The 16,811-nt window shown below is 38.1% G+C and overlaps 2 protein-coding genes and 1 pseudogene across 2 annotated transcripts; all 3 read right to left on the bottom strand.

Annotated features, from left to right (window-relative positions):
• Window positions 1–3,809: 3,809 nt before the first annotated feature.
• LOC100773478 (olfactory receptor 10A3) lies at window positions 3,810–4,760 on the bottom strand. The gene has a single exon (XM_027410336.1). The coding sequence runs from the start codon at window positions 4,752–4,754 to the stop codon at window positions 3,810–3,812; it is 945 nt and encodes a 314-aa protein (XP_027266137.1). The 5' UTR covers window positions 4,755–4,760.
• Window positions 4,761–10,567: 5,807 nt separating this feature from the next.
• On the bottom strand, window positions 10,568–11,708 carry LOC100773196 (annotated as a pseudogene).
• Window positions 11,709–12,425: 717 nt separating this feature from the next.
• Window positions 12,426–13,385, bottom strand: LOC100772035 (olfactory receptor 10A6). The gene has a single exon (XM_027410337.1). The coding sequence runs from the start codon at window positions 13,374–13,376 to the stop codon at window positions 12,426–12,428; it is 951 nt and encodes a 316-aa protein (XP_027266138.1). The 5' UTR covers window positions 13,377–13,385.
• Between the last annotated feature and the right edge of the window lie 3,426 nt (window positions 13,386–16,811).

Genomic DNA, 16,811 nt, shown 5'->3' with positions numbered 1-16,811 from the left:
CTGTTGGCTGATGTTGAGAGCTTCTTACTGGCAAGCTCTGTCTTAATTATTAACCCATTTCTATTAATCTGTATATTACCAGGAGCCTGTGGCTTACCCATAATCCAGCATGTTACTCTGCAGGCAGCACGGCGTCTCTCCACAGCCTCTCTCTGCCTCTCTCCTTCCTCTTGTAGCCTCGCCTATCCTTTCTGCATGGCTAATGGACAAACAGTGTTTTATTCATCAACAAACAAGAGAAACATATATACAGAAGGACATCCCCCATCAATGTCTCTCCTTGGCACAAAGCTTTTCATTATCCAACTATAGCTACTAAGTGAAATGCAGGCTTCTCACTGTCCCTGAAACTTCATGTTTTATTTTGCTCAGCTCTCCACACCACTCCCTACCCCCATGTCCTCTACAGATCTTTCTTTCCTGGAATGATTCACACTGAGACCTGTAAACACTCTGTCCCTTCCTCCTGGATTGTTCCACCGTCTATTGTCCCAGTGATCTTTCTAGCTCTTGTATCAGCCTTTAAGGACCCCTGCAAAGGTTTAAAAGCTCACTTTCTCAAAGAATCTTTCCCTTTTCTTATTAATCCCTCTTCTGTCACCCCTATGCCTTCCCAGGAGAGAAGTGGCCAAGACCTTCTTGTTATTGCATCGTGGTATCCTCTGTTTCCTTTACAACCATTATAATTGTAAAAATGTTTAAATACATGTTTCATTTGCTTAAAACGAGTTTCTCTCATTATACTATCTTTCTTTTCTTGCTGGCACAGTGCCTATCCGTAGGTGCCATTTTACAAACACTAAAATCTTCCCTTCACAGGATAACCCCATTGTGCTTAATTTGTTAGGCCCAGTGAGTTAATGGTTACTAGAACTCAACAGATATATATAGATGGAACATTAGCAGGATGACTTTGTGGGTGTTATTTATAGAATACCACCAAAAATGTGATTGCTTCAGGCCTCTGCTACTGGATAAATGGCATAAAAGTGAGCTAAGATCAGTGACAAAGCAAGCTCGTGGTATAAGAGGGATCCTCCCCAAGAAAGGCACTGATGAATGGGAATCTTGTCACCATTCTAAAGCAGCAAGGAAGCCACACTGTTAAGAGGCATTCCATTATGTCACAATAATCAGAACAGAAACAATGATGACAGGCATTCAAAGAAACTTTTCACATAACAGGAAAAGATCAAAATTTCTAATTGTAAGAGCTTATATTATCAGAAAACACAGTAGAAAACAAAACCTAGACAGATCATACTTTCAATATATATATTTACAGATTATAAAGTAGCAATTGTTCAGTTGACTCTAAGTCATGGATTTTTTAATAAGTCTTCTTTAATAAACATTATATATCATGAGGAATAGAATGAAATACCTCCAAAACTATATGCACTCTGGTTTCCATGGGCTAATGTAGTAATGCATTGAAGATTGGATGACATTAACAAAAGAAGTTTTTGTTCTATAGTTCTAGAGTCTGGAAATTTGAACATTATTGCAAAATGCCTATTTATTCTGTAAAAGAGGTGGCAGGCAGAATAAATCTTAATTTCAAAAATTAAACAAAATAGAAATAGTTAAACAATCACATTTGTATCCCACAGTGGGGATAAAGACCTACATATTCTTTGACCGCCTCAGGGATATATTTTCTCTATAATTCCACCAGGTTCCATAAACAAAAGTCAGAGTATCAGAGATTTAGCTGTGAGAATATGTCTCCTTATAACATCAGAAGCCACACCCATAACCCAAACAGCATGATAATACAGCTATTAGGACATTGAGATGCCTTTATTCAAAACACTAATTATGTTCAAAATAAAGAGAGTGGTATGTGACAATTAAAGGAACTAACAATAACTCCAGAATTTGTTTTTTTCTTAAATTCCTGTAGTGATAGTTGTAAGAAATTGAATAGCATAAAACCAGAAAAACATGGCCCACAGGGTCAACTAAGCAGGGCACACAGGGGCTCACAGAGACTAAAGTGGCAACCACAGAGTCTTCTAGGCCCTCTTCATACATGCTTAACTTGGGAGTTTTGTTGGACTCCTACCAATGGCAGTGGGGGTATTTATGACTCTTTTGCCTGCTCATGAGACCTATTTCCTCCTACTAAGTTGCCTCATCCAGCCTTAATATGAGGGTATATGCCTAGTGTTATTTATTGCATCTTATTATGTCAAGTTCAGTTGATACCATGGGAGGCCTGCTCTTTTCTGAAGAGAAACAGAGGAACAGTGGGTCTAGGGTGGGGTAAGGGAGAGAGGGGAGGCTGGCCCTGGGATGTGGTATATAAGAAAAGAATGAATAAATAAAAATTTTAAAAAGAAAAGCATAACACCAAATAGTTTACTGATTTAGATGCTTTGGGTGTTCTATTTTACAGCATCCTAGTCAACACTAAAGGTTGGAGGAGGAAAATAGGCATGCTAAAGTCAGAATGTCACTTTTGACATCATGGGACAAGAACAGAGCCTACTAGTCTTTGTATGATGCTCTAAGATACAGAAGAAATTGACCAGAAAGGTGAGGAAGCTAAGCAGACACAGCAATAATATATATATATATATATATATATATATATATATATATATATTAATTGCCATGCATTATTTGCCTGTTATTTTGAGGTACACAATATTTCTTATCATGTATACATTGTTTAATGACCATAACAAGACAATTAGCATTTCTGCTACCTTAGACATTTATCATTTATTATTTTGGGTGGGGGGGCATTCAAAATCTTACCTACTACTTATTTTGCAGAGCACACTAAGATGTCAGCAATGATATTCTACTGTGCTATTAAAACGTACTTTTATTGCATTCACAGGTCAGTGGCAACCAATAGCTGTCTAATTGGACTTATGGCCCAATCACCAGGTCAGAAATCATGCCTGGTACTGAAAACTTAGTCAACTCCCTAGGACCAGTAATGTCATGGACCTTAGAAAAAATCTGCTTCTGAGACTTTGCTAGAGCAGCATAATTCCTTACTATATTCCAAATCGTATCCTTACACCCACAGAAAAGTATAATTAGCAACCCTCATCAAAGAAGCCTCTCTTTAAGCAAATAGAGACCATCACAGAAATGAGGACTAGTCTGAGCCTCCCAAGTAAATTTGTGGATTTTTTTAACTCATACACTTTCATCCCAGAAACATCAAATGTCATCAATATATCTGTTATTTTCTTGATATTCTGGATGTTAGTGAGTCTCAATGTACCTTTTGGTCAGTCTAAAGCATTTTTAATAATTTTTAAAAGTAATTCTACATTAGTTATTCAAGTTGATGAATACTGGTTGGGGTAATAGCACAGAGACAGAGCAATTGCTTAACCAGAGTATGGCTGTGAGTTTAATTCCCAGAAATGGATGTACAATCAAACACAGAGACACATACCAGATCAAACTACATTGAATGATAAGTGATAGATGATAGATAGATAGATAGATAGATAGATAGATAGATAGATAGATAGATAGATAGATGTCATACATAGAAAGACATCATCCATCCCATTGTATGCCCTGAGAACAAAGCAACAAACATGAATATGTGAATTAGATCTTATTGAAGCATCATCTCAATGACAAAATTGTAAAGATAATCTGTATGTATAAAATTCACAAAAATCCAAAAACTATTACATCCTTCTATAAAGTGTATATATTTAGTAAAAACAAATGACTGAAGTATTAAGAGACAGATCCCTACTCCATGATTTACTAATCTACGGTAGAGTTTCTTTGGGTGATTTCCAAATACCACATGACTTCTCAGCAGCTCAGATGGTATGTAAAGCTACTTTTCTTTCCCATAATTTCACCAAAGCCTTTTTCATCTCTTTGTTTCTCAGGCTGTAGATAAGTGGATTGAGCAGAGGGGTAAGCAGAGAGTAAGCCATTGACATCAGTTTCTTGGTGTCTGGTGAGTACCTGGATTTGGGCTGTAGATAAGTCATGCAGGCTGTGCCATAGAAGAGGGTGACAGACGTGAGGTGAGAGGCACATGTGGAAAAGGCCTTCTGTCTCCCTGTAGAGGATGGCATCTTCAGGATGGTAAAGAGAATTCGAGTATAAGACAAGAGTATCAACAGGAAGGGGACCATGACAATCAAAATGGTGCCTGTGAAGGCATAGACTTCAAACAGGAACGTGTCTGCACATGCAAGCTCTAGCACTGCCGGGGTTTCACATGATATATGATTAATTTTACTAGGACCACAAAAAGGGAAGCTAAACACCCATGTGGTTTGTACAGTAGCCACCATGATGCCCAAGACCCATGAGCACATCACCAGTTTCACAAAAACCCTTTTGTTCATAATCACCGGGTAGGACAGAGGATGGCAGATTGCAGCAAATCGGTCATAAGCCATTGCCCCCAGGAGGAAACACTCAGTTCCACCAAAGAGAAGAATGAAATACATCTGTGCAAAACAGCCCCAAAAGGAAATGGTTGCTTTCTCAGAGGTCAGGACCACCAGCATTTCTGGCATAATGGCTGTGCTAAAGCTCGCTTCCACCACAGACAAGTTCTGCAGAAACAGGTACATGGGGATATGCAGGCTCTGGTCCAAGAAGATGACAGTGACAATTGTAGCATTTCCTGTAACAGTCATCAGATAAATAACCAAGAAAGCTCCAAACATGTGTGCTTGCAGTTCAGGAAGGTGAGAAAAGCCCAAGAGGATGAACTCAGTGACAGAGCTGTCATTCTGCCTCCTCATTGCAGGAGTGGAGTCCTACATTTTCTCAGGAACACAGTGTACAACAAAAGAAGTCCCAGTCAAATAGCTACCTTGTCCCTAATGCAGAGCATGAAAAGAAGAGACCAGCATCACAGTTAAAAACTTGAATTAGTGAGTCCTTGAAATATAAATGGAGAATTCTTGCTAAGAAATCCAGTCTGAAACATAAAATACTGTCCATTTTCTAACACAGGTTGTATGCTGTGTGGTTTGAAAACTAAACAGCTTTAAAGTTAATAGAAATGTTTTCCATGGCCTGATGTTGGTGGCACACGCCTTTAATCCCAGCACTCGAGAGGCAGAGGCAGGTGGATCTCTTTGAGTTTGAGGCCAGCCTGGTCTCCAGAGCCAGTGCCAGGATAGGCTCCAAAGCTACACAGAGAAACCCTGTCTCGAAAAACCAAAAAAAAAAAAAAAGAAATGTTTTCCAATGCCTATTCTAACTCTATACCATCATTATAGGCAATATTAGGTAAATATAAAACTTAAGACCATAAAAAATAAAGTACATAGATTAAATATTTAAAACCTAACAAAAAATTTCAAAATAACCTAACAATTCAGTTATGGAAATGTTATATACTTTTTAATTACTTCATGGCCACTTTTTTCGAGGATATATGTTACATGCATGTGTACATGCATATACATATTATTCCTAACTATAACTGCTCAGTCCATATAATATTATTATAATATTATAATATCTGTCTTAGATACATCTTTAAAATTCATAGCATTCAAGTTTGACAAAATTGGATGTCGCTGTTAAAAGTAACAACACTGTATATAAACACATAGAGGAGGTTGTATTTTCAATGTGCTTGTATTGGGTGATACAGTTTGTGTGAATTGACATCAAGCTTATTAAATTCTACCAAGACCAGAACTAGCCACTTCTATTAGAATTTATCCAGATGTGACATTTTGAGGGATAAATATCAATGTCCATCTTTGTGGCCATGATGGCTTTAAAAAAAAAAAAGCCCCCCTAAAGGTCATCACAAAGCTGTAATTTGAGAATTTCCACTCTTCCCTCTCTTGTCTCTCTACTTCCTTCAGTCCCCTCCTGTCCCAAAAGTTCATGAAATCATTAAGTACTCAACAAGTTCTGATCAGCAACCAACTATTTTCTAGGCTCTATATGGTCCCAAACACATTGAAGTCCAGAAATCAGTAAAAACTTAGCATGCTACAGGAGACAAGCATGGCTTTTTAACAGGGTGCTATTCCAACTTCAGAACTCTGACTCTCACCCCTCTTTTCTTATTTCAGAATGTATTTCTATATACAAAAATGTAACCCATCTTAAGAACATAGCCATGAAAAACAAAAGTTTTTGTTTGCTTCTTGGAGATATGCACAACATCTAGTCTACAACAGTCCTTAGTCTGTAAGACATATTAAGACAATATTCCTAGCACAAGAGGAGGGCTAGCACTCACAACAACCTGCTGTTCATTCCAAAACGGGGTAGTAAAAGTTTAGAATACCCCCAACACAGAGAAATGCACACCTCAAGTAATAGAAATGCTAATTGTTTTTATCTGACCATTGTACACTTTATAAATTGAGGTGTAGCACTACAGCCAATATATACATGCAATTATTATGTGTGAATATACAGAGAAAGAATATATAGAGATATGTATATGTGTGTATATTATATGTGTGTGAGTTTAAAACCTAAACAAAAAATGAAATAAATACTACCATGAGTAATAAAGAACAATTGAACAACTGATCTCTTAATAGCTTAAAGACACTAATGTCTTGGATAACTCAGAAAAATAGTGGCAGTGGGCAATTCATTCCTTAGGTTTCAATCTCTGAATGAAAATGGTAAACTCTGGACTCAGTGACAAAGTGTTCTAGTCAGAAATTCTAAGCTATGATTAGTACACCAAAGTGTTGATCCCTGAAATTATGTCCGTTCTTCTCTGAAAAACACAAATGAAATTATCAGACACAAACCCTTAAGAGTCAAATGATTCAGCTGTGCCTATGATCCCTGAGCACTGAGGTGTCTCTTGCAGAAGGCCTCCAGCAGTCAGAGAGGACAACTTTAAAGGAAAAACCTAGTTACAAGCAGAAGCTGCACTTCCTTACCTAGTGTCTCTGTGTCAGTAATCCCCATGCTCTGAAGCCACCTGTTCACAAATATGACTCAGGGCACTGATTTTGTAAAATTACATGACAGTTGTGTGCCTTAGTCATTCTCTCTGTAAGGAACTTGAAATTGCAGCATGTAGATATTCTTCTACTCTGTGGTAAACTAAACAGCCTTGAATTTGATCCCTTAGGTGAGAGAGCTCTAGGGAAGAAGCTTGAAGCATCTCTCCTCCCTGTGTCCACCGGGGCTAAATCTCTCTTACACGAGAGACTTCACCATGACATCTCCATATAGAAATTAAAACAGAGACAGAATGAACATTGTAAGCAGGAAAGCAGAGATGTATGGGATGAGAATGCGATGTAGAGGATTTCATTAGACAGCATACAGTCTCTGCAATGAAGAGAAACAATTTTCAAGCACATGCCTGGGCAAGCCTGGGCAATAGAAAGCCTGGGTATCCCTGACCCAGAATTTCTACATTTTCCAAAAATAAAAAAGGAGTTGTAAAAACCATGAGAAAAATATCCTCATAGGTGATCTCCTGTGTAAATAGGCTGTAGTCAGAAATTGGGACCAGCTGACTTGACTTTGAGAACCTCACTGAGCCATGATTCTTTACTTTCTTTATAAAAATAAAAGAACCATATTCTATGTATTCTGGATCCAAAAGGAATTATACCACATAACCTCAGGGAAGAGGTTTTCATTCTCAGTACTCAATGCAAGCACCCCTCCTAAATAAATCACTTAATGGGATGACATGCCCAGGCATGCAGTGGTAGCATGCCCCAGATATGGGATATGCTGCTCCACATGAATTTTCATTTCCTTCACCAATGTATCTCATAAGAGCTTGCATTTATACCATTATAATCTCTATCACCATGTCATTGATGATGTTTGCTAAGTGTAAACAGTTTGTGAGAAGTCATCAAAATGTAGAATTATTTGTGCCCTTTCTATGTGTATATGTTAGATTTCAAATAAAAGGGGCACACATTATATGCATGCAATAGTGTATTAAAAAGAAAACAGCAACAACATCAAGACCAAAATATCATTTATTTAGCAAAAGTTTTAAAAGGCACTATTTAATATTCTAAGTTATTTTGTTACTGTTAGACCATATCCAATAGCCTAAGTCTAGTCCCCCTGCAGCTCTTTGGGACACAGTTAAGGAGTCAGTAATATGACTTGACAGCTCTTGGTGTACAGTGCTTTACTCCTCAATGCTCTTTGTCATACAAGCTATGTTGAACTAAATTGCATGAGTGGAAACTTCCCACCACCCCTAAAATATTATATAAGGTAGATTTTCCATTTATTCTGAAGATTGGGCTAGAGCAATGGTTCCCAACCTTCCTGGTGCTGTGACTCTTTAATAGGGTTTCTCATATTGTGAAGATTCCCAACCATAGTTATTTTTGTTGCTATTTCATAACTGCAATTTTGCTATTGTTATGAATCATAATATAAACATCTAATATGAAACCCCTGTGAAAGGATCATTTGACTCCCAAAGGGCTCTCACCCACAGGTTGAGAACCATTGGTTTAGAGACTCTTTGGGGCGGGAGGGTTACTTGGGGAAATGTTCTGAAGGCTTCTTTCTGAAGAGGCTAAATGAGTCTATCTGCCTATCACCTATCTATCATCCATCTATCTATATTTATGTCTCTTATTTTCAATCTTAATAAAATTCCTTTCAAGATTTTAAAGGTTAAGCCTCTCTTTCCATTTAAGACTTCAGCATGTTTTTGTCTCCATACAGTGGACTGCTTCTGTCTAATGCACTTCTCCCCCACCACAAACACCCAACCCTCAATCATAGCTTTGAGGCCTATTTACTCCAATAAATGTCATTCCTGCAGGGAATTATGTGTTAGCTTCCTTTCAAGAGCAATATCTCTAGTGCTTCTTTATATTTAACAGTTACCAGAGTTGTTAGAATCAAAACCTTGACAAACCAGGCTCATCCACCCACCCTCAACAGGCCAATTAAATAGTGAATAGCAGAGAAAGGAAATTTATTCAACATAGCTACCTGGGAAAGAAGAAAAAGAAGTCAAATGAATCCTCAAGTCCACCATTGGGGTCTTTACCTGAAGTTTAGCCTTAAATATCGAACAAGGAGTATGCATAAGTAATCTGCCCTGGCCAGGATATAGCCCTACCCATCATTGTTGTCTAGGCTGTAGTCTATCCTGCAAGGTAAATTGAAAAAGGATAAGAATTAATAGAATTCTTTCTGTGAGACAAGCTTCCTCTGTGGCTACCACTACTCATTTTATTCCCCCAGAATGAGATTTTTGGGGGAAATTCCAGATTCTTGGACTCCATTGTTTTGACAGTCTTGAGAACTAGAAAGAGGAGAAACATGTGTCTCTTTAAAATAATCTTAACTCTTGCCAGGATAGTTACAAGTTCACATTATATAAAATAATGGTTTTGGAACTGTGCCTCACCTTGGCTGAAACAGCATTTGACTCCATTTTGAGTGAAAGCAAGGCCCTCTTAGCCCATCTCTGTGCAATGATGGACTTCACATTGGTATTGGGAGAAGAAGGAAAATAGAGGATGACGTCCATGCTAAAGAGCTGAATAAAGGCACAGCATTCATTCACACCTCTGTAACCACACTGTGCTAGCTCTTCTTGGTGAGACATTAAAAAATGTCTACTCACCACCATAGATAGGGAACTGACAATAAGCCAAAATAACGGTTCTACCAAAGTCCAACTTAGTAAATCAATGAGTTTCTTACTGTCCAGGGTTACTTACAGAAGCAGGAATGACTCAAAGGTAGATGAAGAAGAATGGGTAACAAGGATGAAAACTGCAATCCTGGAGATTCTGTGAACAGGTAACTAAAAGGTCAGAGAGTCTCCCTCAGCAAGTGTTCCTGTTTATATAACCTTAGGGAGGGGTCTTGTGAATCTTGTAACTTCCTGAGACTGGTGAGTTGTGGGCTTTCTGAGCCTTATAAGTGTCCTTTATTAATGAACCTCTTTCCAAGATGGAGTGTTTCAATTCACAGGAAACTCTAACAAGCAAACCAACCAATCTCTTCCGAATACAACATTTGATAAAAGTGGTGGAATCTCTTCTTGCATTGCAAATTTCATTTCACATCCCCTTGGCTGCCGAATTGGAGGCCAACTACCATTTGCTTGGAAAACTTTTCATTATACAGTGCTGACCTCTGCATGTTTTACAGATTTATCATCCATGAAGATAAGGAAACAAACATAAAGGAACAAAGATTGGAAGTGTTCCCACATAGGATGCCCAGATACCCAAGCAATGAGACATTCAGACAAGCAAGGAATTCAACCAGGCACTCAGAGAGACCATGGAATTCTTTATTAGTGTGTGGCAGGGCCCTGGCTAAAGCTCAAGGGGTATAGCCTTGACTGTAAGTATTTCATAGCTTCTATAGAGTGGGCAGCATTGTCATAATATTACGAGTATGACAATCCTAGAATGATCTCTTTGTCCCTGCCCAGGATTTTTCTCTGGAAATAAGCAGATATCGAAGAAGGAGCAAAAAAAATGTAAATATTTCTTGAAAACAAATGACTGAAGTATTTAAGAGATAGATCCTTTTTCCATAATTTACTAATCTAAGGCAGAGTATCCATGGGTGATTTCCAAATACCACATGGCTTCTCAGCAACTCAGATGGTATGTAAAGCCACTTTTCTTTCCCATAATTTCATCACAGCCCTTTTCATCTCCTTGTTTCTCAGGCTGTAAATAAGTGAATTCAGCCGAGGGGTAAGCATGGTGTAAGCCAGTGACATTAGTTTCTTGGTGTCTGGTGAGTACCTGGATTTGGGCTGTAGATAGATTTGGGCACTGGATTGGGCAGTGCCATAGAAGAGGGTGACAGATGTGAGGTGAGAGGCACATGTGGAAGAGGCCTTCTGTCTCCCTGTAGAGGATGGCATCTTCAGGATGATGAAGAGAATTCAGATGTAAGACAAGAGAATCAACAACAAGGTGATGTGTTCATCTAATTATTCTTTGTCAATAAAAACTCAGGAATCCGCTATTGGAGTAAGAATTTGAATGATCAAAAAAGGGGCAGAGAAGTGACCAGTGGCCTCCTATCTCCATCCAAAAGGGCAGAGACCCTCTCTAACCCTTACCCTATAAATTCCTGTCTCTCTATCTGTCCTCAGTACTACATAACCTCTATGATCAATTTTGATCCACTAATAGCTAGGTCTGCCCTCTGAATCAAACTTTATTGTGAGAATGTAATAAAAAATATCACACAACAGGAAGGGGACCATGACAATCAAAATAGTGCCTGTGAAGGCATAGACTTTAAACAGGAACGTGTCTGCACATGCAAGCTCCAGCACTGGAGGAGTCTCACAGAAGAGATGGTTAATTTCCCTGTGGCCATAGCAGGGGAAACTAAACACCCATGTGGTCTGCACAGTAGTCATCATGGTACTTGAGACACATGAGAACATTACTAGTTTCTCGAAGACCCTTTTGCTCATTATCACTGGGTAGGACAGAGGTTAGAAAATTGAAGCATATCAGTCATACGTTGTTGCTCCCAAGAGATGGCCCTTTAAGTTCTTCTTCTAGCAGAATTCAGCCACATTTCTAGCCCAAAGTACCAAAGTCTTCTACATTTCTTCAAAAAGCAATATGGTCAAGTTCTTCATAGCAACACCCCACTCTCTGGTACCAACTTCTTCTATATTAGTTACTTTCTGTGCCTATAATAAAACACAATGATCAAGGCAACTTATAGAAGAGTTTATTTGAGCTTACAGATACAGAGGGATCTGAGTCCATCATGGCAAGTAAGCATGGCAGTAAGCCATAGTCAGGACAGCAGGAAGCTGAGAGCTCACATCCTCAACCACAAGCACAAAGCACAGGACGTTCTTGATTTATTGAGACAAAGTTTCACTATGAAATTCAAGCTGACCTGGAACTTATTAAGAGAGTAAGCTGGCCTTGAACTCCATGGCTTCCTGCCATGATTTTCCATGTGCTTGGATTACAAGTATATAACACCTCACAATGATGGTTAAAATATATAACCACAGAGAGCCTCATTCCATCAGTTGTCATTTCAGGAATCTGCCATAGAATAAATAGTAAGATCACCAAACTTATGAACATTTGGAACAACATGTTTATTGAAGCATTGTCTTAATAGCAGAGCTCTACAATTACCTGTATATATCAACAGTACAAGAATAAATCAATAAATTGTTATACTAAGTATTATGGAAACATGTAGCTCTTGGAAACAATAGACTACAGGTTTAAAGAGAGTAATGACCTGATTCAGTTTTAAAATATGGAATAATTTTAAAATAATTGTTTTAGAAATAAAGAATTAAATTTTTACATTAAATTTTCAGACTAGATTATAAAAACATTATATTAAAAAATAAAAAAGTAATTTTAAACATATTCCCACCAAGAAATTTAGTGTTTTCATCTTAATGCATACACAGATCAATTATGATCTATCTGAATATCACGTGACTCCTCAGAAAATCAGGTTGTGTTGAAAACCACTTTTCTTTCCCATAGTTTCATCACAGCCCTTTTCATCTCTTTGTTTCTCAGGCTGTAGATAAGTGGATTGAGCAGAGGGGTAAGCAGAGAGTAAGCCAGTGACATCAGTTTCTTGGTGTCTGGTGAGTACCTGGATTTGGGCTGCAAATAGGTCATACTAGCTGTGCCATAGAAGAGGGTGACAGATGTGAGGTGAGAGGCACATGTGGAAAAGGCCTTCTGTCTCCCTGTAGAGGATGGCATCTTCAAGATAGTGAAGAGAATTCGGGTGTAAGACAAGAGAATCAGCAGAAAGGGAGTCAGAATGATCAGAATAGTGCCTGTGAAGGCATAGATTTCAAAGAAAAAAATGTCAGCACATGCAAGCTCCAGCACTGCTGGGGTTTCACATGAGATGTGATTAATTTCGTTGGAGCCACAGTAGGGAAAAGTAAACACCCATGTCGTCTGCAGAGTACTCATCATGGTTCCTGAGAGCCATGAGCACATCACTAATTTCGTAAAAACTCTTTTGCTCATAATTACTGGGTAGGACAGAGGATGGCAGATTGCAGCAAATCGGTCATAAGCCATTGCCCCCAGGAGAAAACACTCAGTCCCACCAAAGAGAAGAATGAAATACATCTGTGCAAAACAGCCCCCAAAGGAAATGGTCGCTTTCTCAGTGGTCAGGACCACCAACATTTCAGGCATAACGGCTGTGCTGAATCCAGTTTCCACTACTGACAAGTTCTGCAGAAACAGGTACATGGGGATGTGTAGGCTCTGGTCCAGGAAGATGACAGACATAATGACGGCATTTCCCATCAAAGTCACCAGATAAATAACCAAGAAAGCTCCAAACATCTGCCCTTGTAGTTCAGGATAGTTAGAAAATCCCAGAAGGATGAACTCAGCCACAAAGCTGTCATTCTGCCCCTTCATTGTCATAGTGGAACCCTGGGCCATTTTAGAAACATAGTGTATAAAAATAAAACCACAGTTCTAGCTCCAGCTTCCATTTACCTGAGGAATTCTGACAAAGAATTACAGAAAACTGTCTTCAAAAAATTATCCATTTCAACTCTGGAAAATGGCTAAATACTTGGGTTAATGAATCTTTTATACATAAAAGGGGGAAATAAAGATTCTGCTTAGAAATATAGTCTTAAAATCATAAAATGCTATCAGTATACTATATATATACATATATATATACATAGTATATATACTATATACTATGAATTAAAACATAGCGCTAAAGTAAATACAAATAATTTATAATTCTATTCCTGGCTTCATTCTATCGTTAGAGATACGTATTTTACTTAGTTGTACGTATGGAAGATAACATATAGAAAAGATAGATTAATCATTCAATTATAACAGTGTTATGCACATTTGTTTGACATATTCACTACATTTAAAACTAGGGTAGTTTTGACAGCTCATGGTCAACATTCCATAAAAGCTCATAGAAGGGTTGTATATTAAATGTATCTATATTAGGTGACACTAACATGTTTGAATGAGTTTCAAGCTTACTAGTTTCAGACTAGAATGGAAGTGGTCAATTCTCTTAGAATTTATCTAAGTGTGAATTTTTTAGGACTAAATGCTTGGGTCCCTGCTTGGGATTATGAAAACAAAAGGAAAACTTCATCTGGGGGTCATTAAGAAACTTTTACCTGAAAGTTTCCACTCTCTACTCCTCTTTATCTCTTGTCCCTCTACCTAATTTCCTCTGCATGAGAAAGTTCATGACATCATTAAGTAATCATTCAGCAAGCCCTGATTAAGTAGCTACCATTTTCCAGGCACTGTAGAGTCACAACTGTTCTGTTAGCTTCTAAAATTCAGCAAGAGTTAAGGGCATTGTATAAACAGACATGAGTCTCCACAAGCATGGCACATTAAAAAAATCTCTAACATACCTCAGGGCTCCCTGCCTCTGTTTCCTCTTATTGCCAACTGACATAGTATTTTCATATATAAAAATCCTACCCCACCCCATACAAGAACACAACTATGGAAAACAAAGATTTGTGTTGGCTTCTTGCATATATGTACAATGCCTGCAACAGACCCTGGAACATAAGGAATATGAAGACAATATTTCTAGAATAAAAGAAATTGGGAAAATTTAGGCACTATCTTTAATGAAGAGTGTCTAACAGAAAGGGGAAGCTGGTCATAACAGAGTGGGAGAAATTGAGAAGTAGTAAGATATGGCTTGGGAAATTAAATGAGAGAACCCCTTTGTGTATAGATGGCAAGAAAAGATAACAATAATAACCACAGGTTGCCATTTTAAAAGGATCATGAGGGTGAGAGAAGACAGACAGAAGGATGAAGACTGCTGTGTTCAACTCAGAAGGTCCTGAGATGGTGCCGCAGGGTTAGAATGGAGCCTTCTGCTTTCTGTGTGGTGTTCTGAAACACATAGGCAGTTGACCAAGGAAGATGAAGAAGCCAGAGAGATACAGCCATTTGAAGATATATAATATGACCTTCAGTGTGGATCTGTAGGACATTAGTAAAGAGTAGAAGACAAGCTTGTTTATCCTTAAGTTGGCCTGTGGTCATTGATTCAAGACAATTGCCTGTATCCAAAATCAGTACTTACACATATTTTGACTGTCAGAAAAAAAAACTCCTAAAATTGGTGTTGTGGCTGGGGTAATAGCTCCATTGGTAATGTGCTTGCTGTGCAAGCATGAGAACCCGAGATTCAATCACTAGAATCCACACAAAAAGTCTGGCATTGTGGTGTACAATTCTAATTCCAACTCTGAACAAGTAGAGACAAGAAGTTCCCTGGGACTCACTGGCCAATCATCAAGCCCCATGACTCACTAGTACACTTTATGTCAAAAAAACAAGCTCCTGAGGAACATACAGCATTGAGCTCTGGCCTCCACATGCATGCAAGCACACAAGCAAGTATGCCCTTGTGTGCATGCATGAGAGCACACACACACACACACACACACACACACACACACACACACACACACACCTCCTACAACAGGTAATATGTATTCTGAGAAAATTCAAAATTCATGTGTACTCAGTTCTAAATGTATAAAAGTGATTGGTTATGAGTTTTTTAACTATTATTTTATTTTTAAAACCTTCATTGGACCAACTAGCAATGTACAATAGAATAATACTGTCTTTAGTAGCATGATAGAATGGCTATAGCAGACAATTCATTGTGCATTTCAATACAGCTAGCAAAGACTTGGAATGTCACCAGCAAAAAGGAAAGATAAATGTCTGATGTGACATAAACACCAACTGTCCTGACGTGATCATTACACATTTTTTACAAGTACTGATATATGACTCTGTTCTTCATAAGTCTGTGAAATTACTATGAGAAAATGAAAACAAAATCTTTAAAAGCTAAAAGCAAAAGAACTATCATGAGGATTAAGATGAACTGATCATAAATGTTTTCTCAATTTTTAGAACACTTTTACATTGTTCTAAATAACTCTAACAGGTAGTTTTAGGCAGGCTCTCTTTTCTTTAAGTTTCACCTTGTACACAAAGAAAGGTAAGAGGTGGACTCACTGACCTAGTACACCAGTCAGAAACTTCTAGAATTTGATGGTTAATGCATATGAAGTACTTATTCCTGAAATCATTGTCTGCTCTCCTCAAAAGAAGGAAAGAAAGAAAGAAAGAAAGAAAGAAAGAAAGAAAGAAAGAAAGAAAGAAAGAAAGAAAGGAAGGAAGGAAGGAAGGAAGGAAGGAAGGAAGGAAGGAAGGAAGGAAGGAATTAGCAGACATCAAATCAAAATGTCTCTTGACAGGATTACTCAACCACACCTAGTGACCCCTGAGCACTGACGTATCACTCTTCCACAGCATCTCCAGTCATCAATGACAAGATTTGTGAAGGAAATCCTCTAACAGAAACAGCAACAAAAGCAGAGGCTGTGATCTCTTCCTTCATGACTGTCTCTAGGATTTTCATACTACATTATCAGTTATTTTAACACTGATCAAAAATCACTTACTCATAATATGATTTAGTGACTCAATACTGTTTTATAATATTACATAGCATGGAGTCATATGCCTTAGTGAATCTCTCCCTGAAGAACTTGGAATCACTATATATAGATCTTCCCATATTTGATATTGTGACTCAAGAGACTTTATAACTTGGTCTCTCAGGTGAGAAAGCTCAGGAGAATAAGCTTAGTACTTACTCTTCAAAAGTCCATGGTGAATAAACAACTCTTATATAGGAGACTTGACTTCACCATGACATCTCCCAATAGGAATTGATAATCAGAGGCTAAATGAAGAGGCATAACATGGAAAAATGGAGGGGTGGGTGAAGATATGGTCTAGAGAGAGGGGATTTGGTTG

Source organism: Cricetulus griseus, chromosome 3, assembly GCF_003668045.3.
Source record: "Cricetulus griseus strain 17A/GY chromosome 3, alternate assembly CriGri-PICRH-1.0, whole genome shotgun sequence".
Lineage (NCBI taxonomy): Eukaryota > Metazoa > Chordata > Mammalia > Rodentia > Cricetidae > Cricetulus > Cricetulus griseus.
Note: the sequence above shows the minus strand (reverse complement) of the source record. Positions and strands in the feature narration are given on the sequence as shown.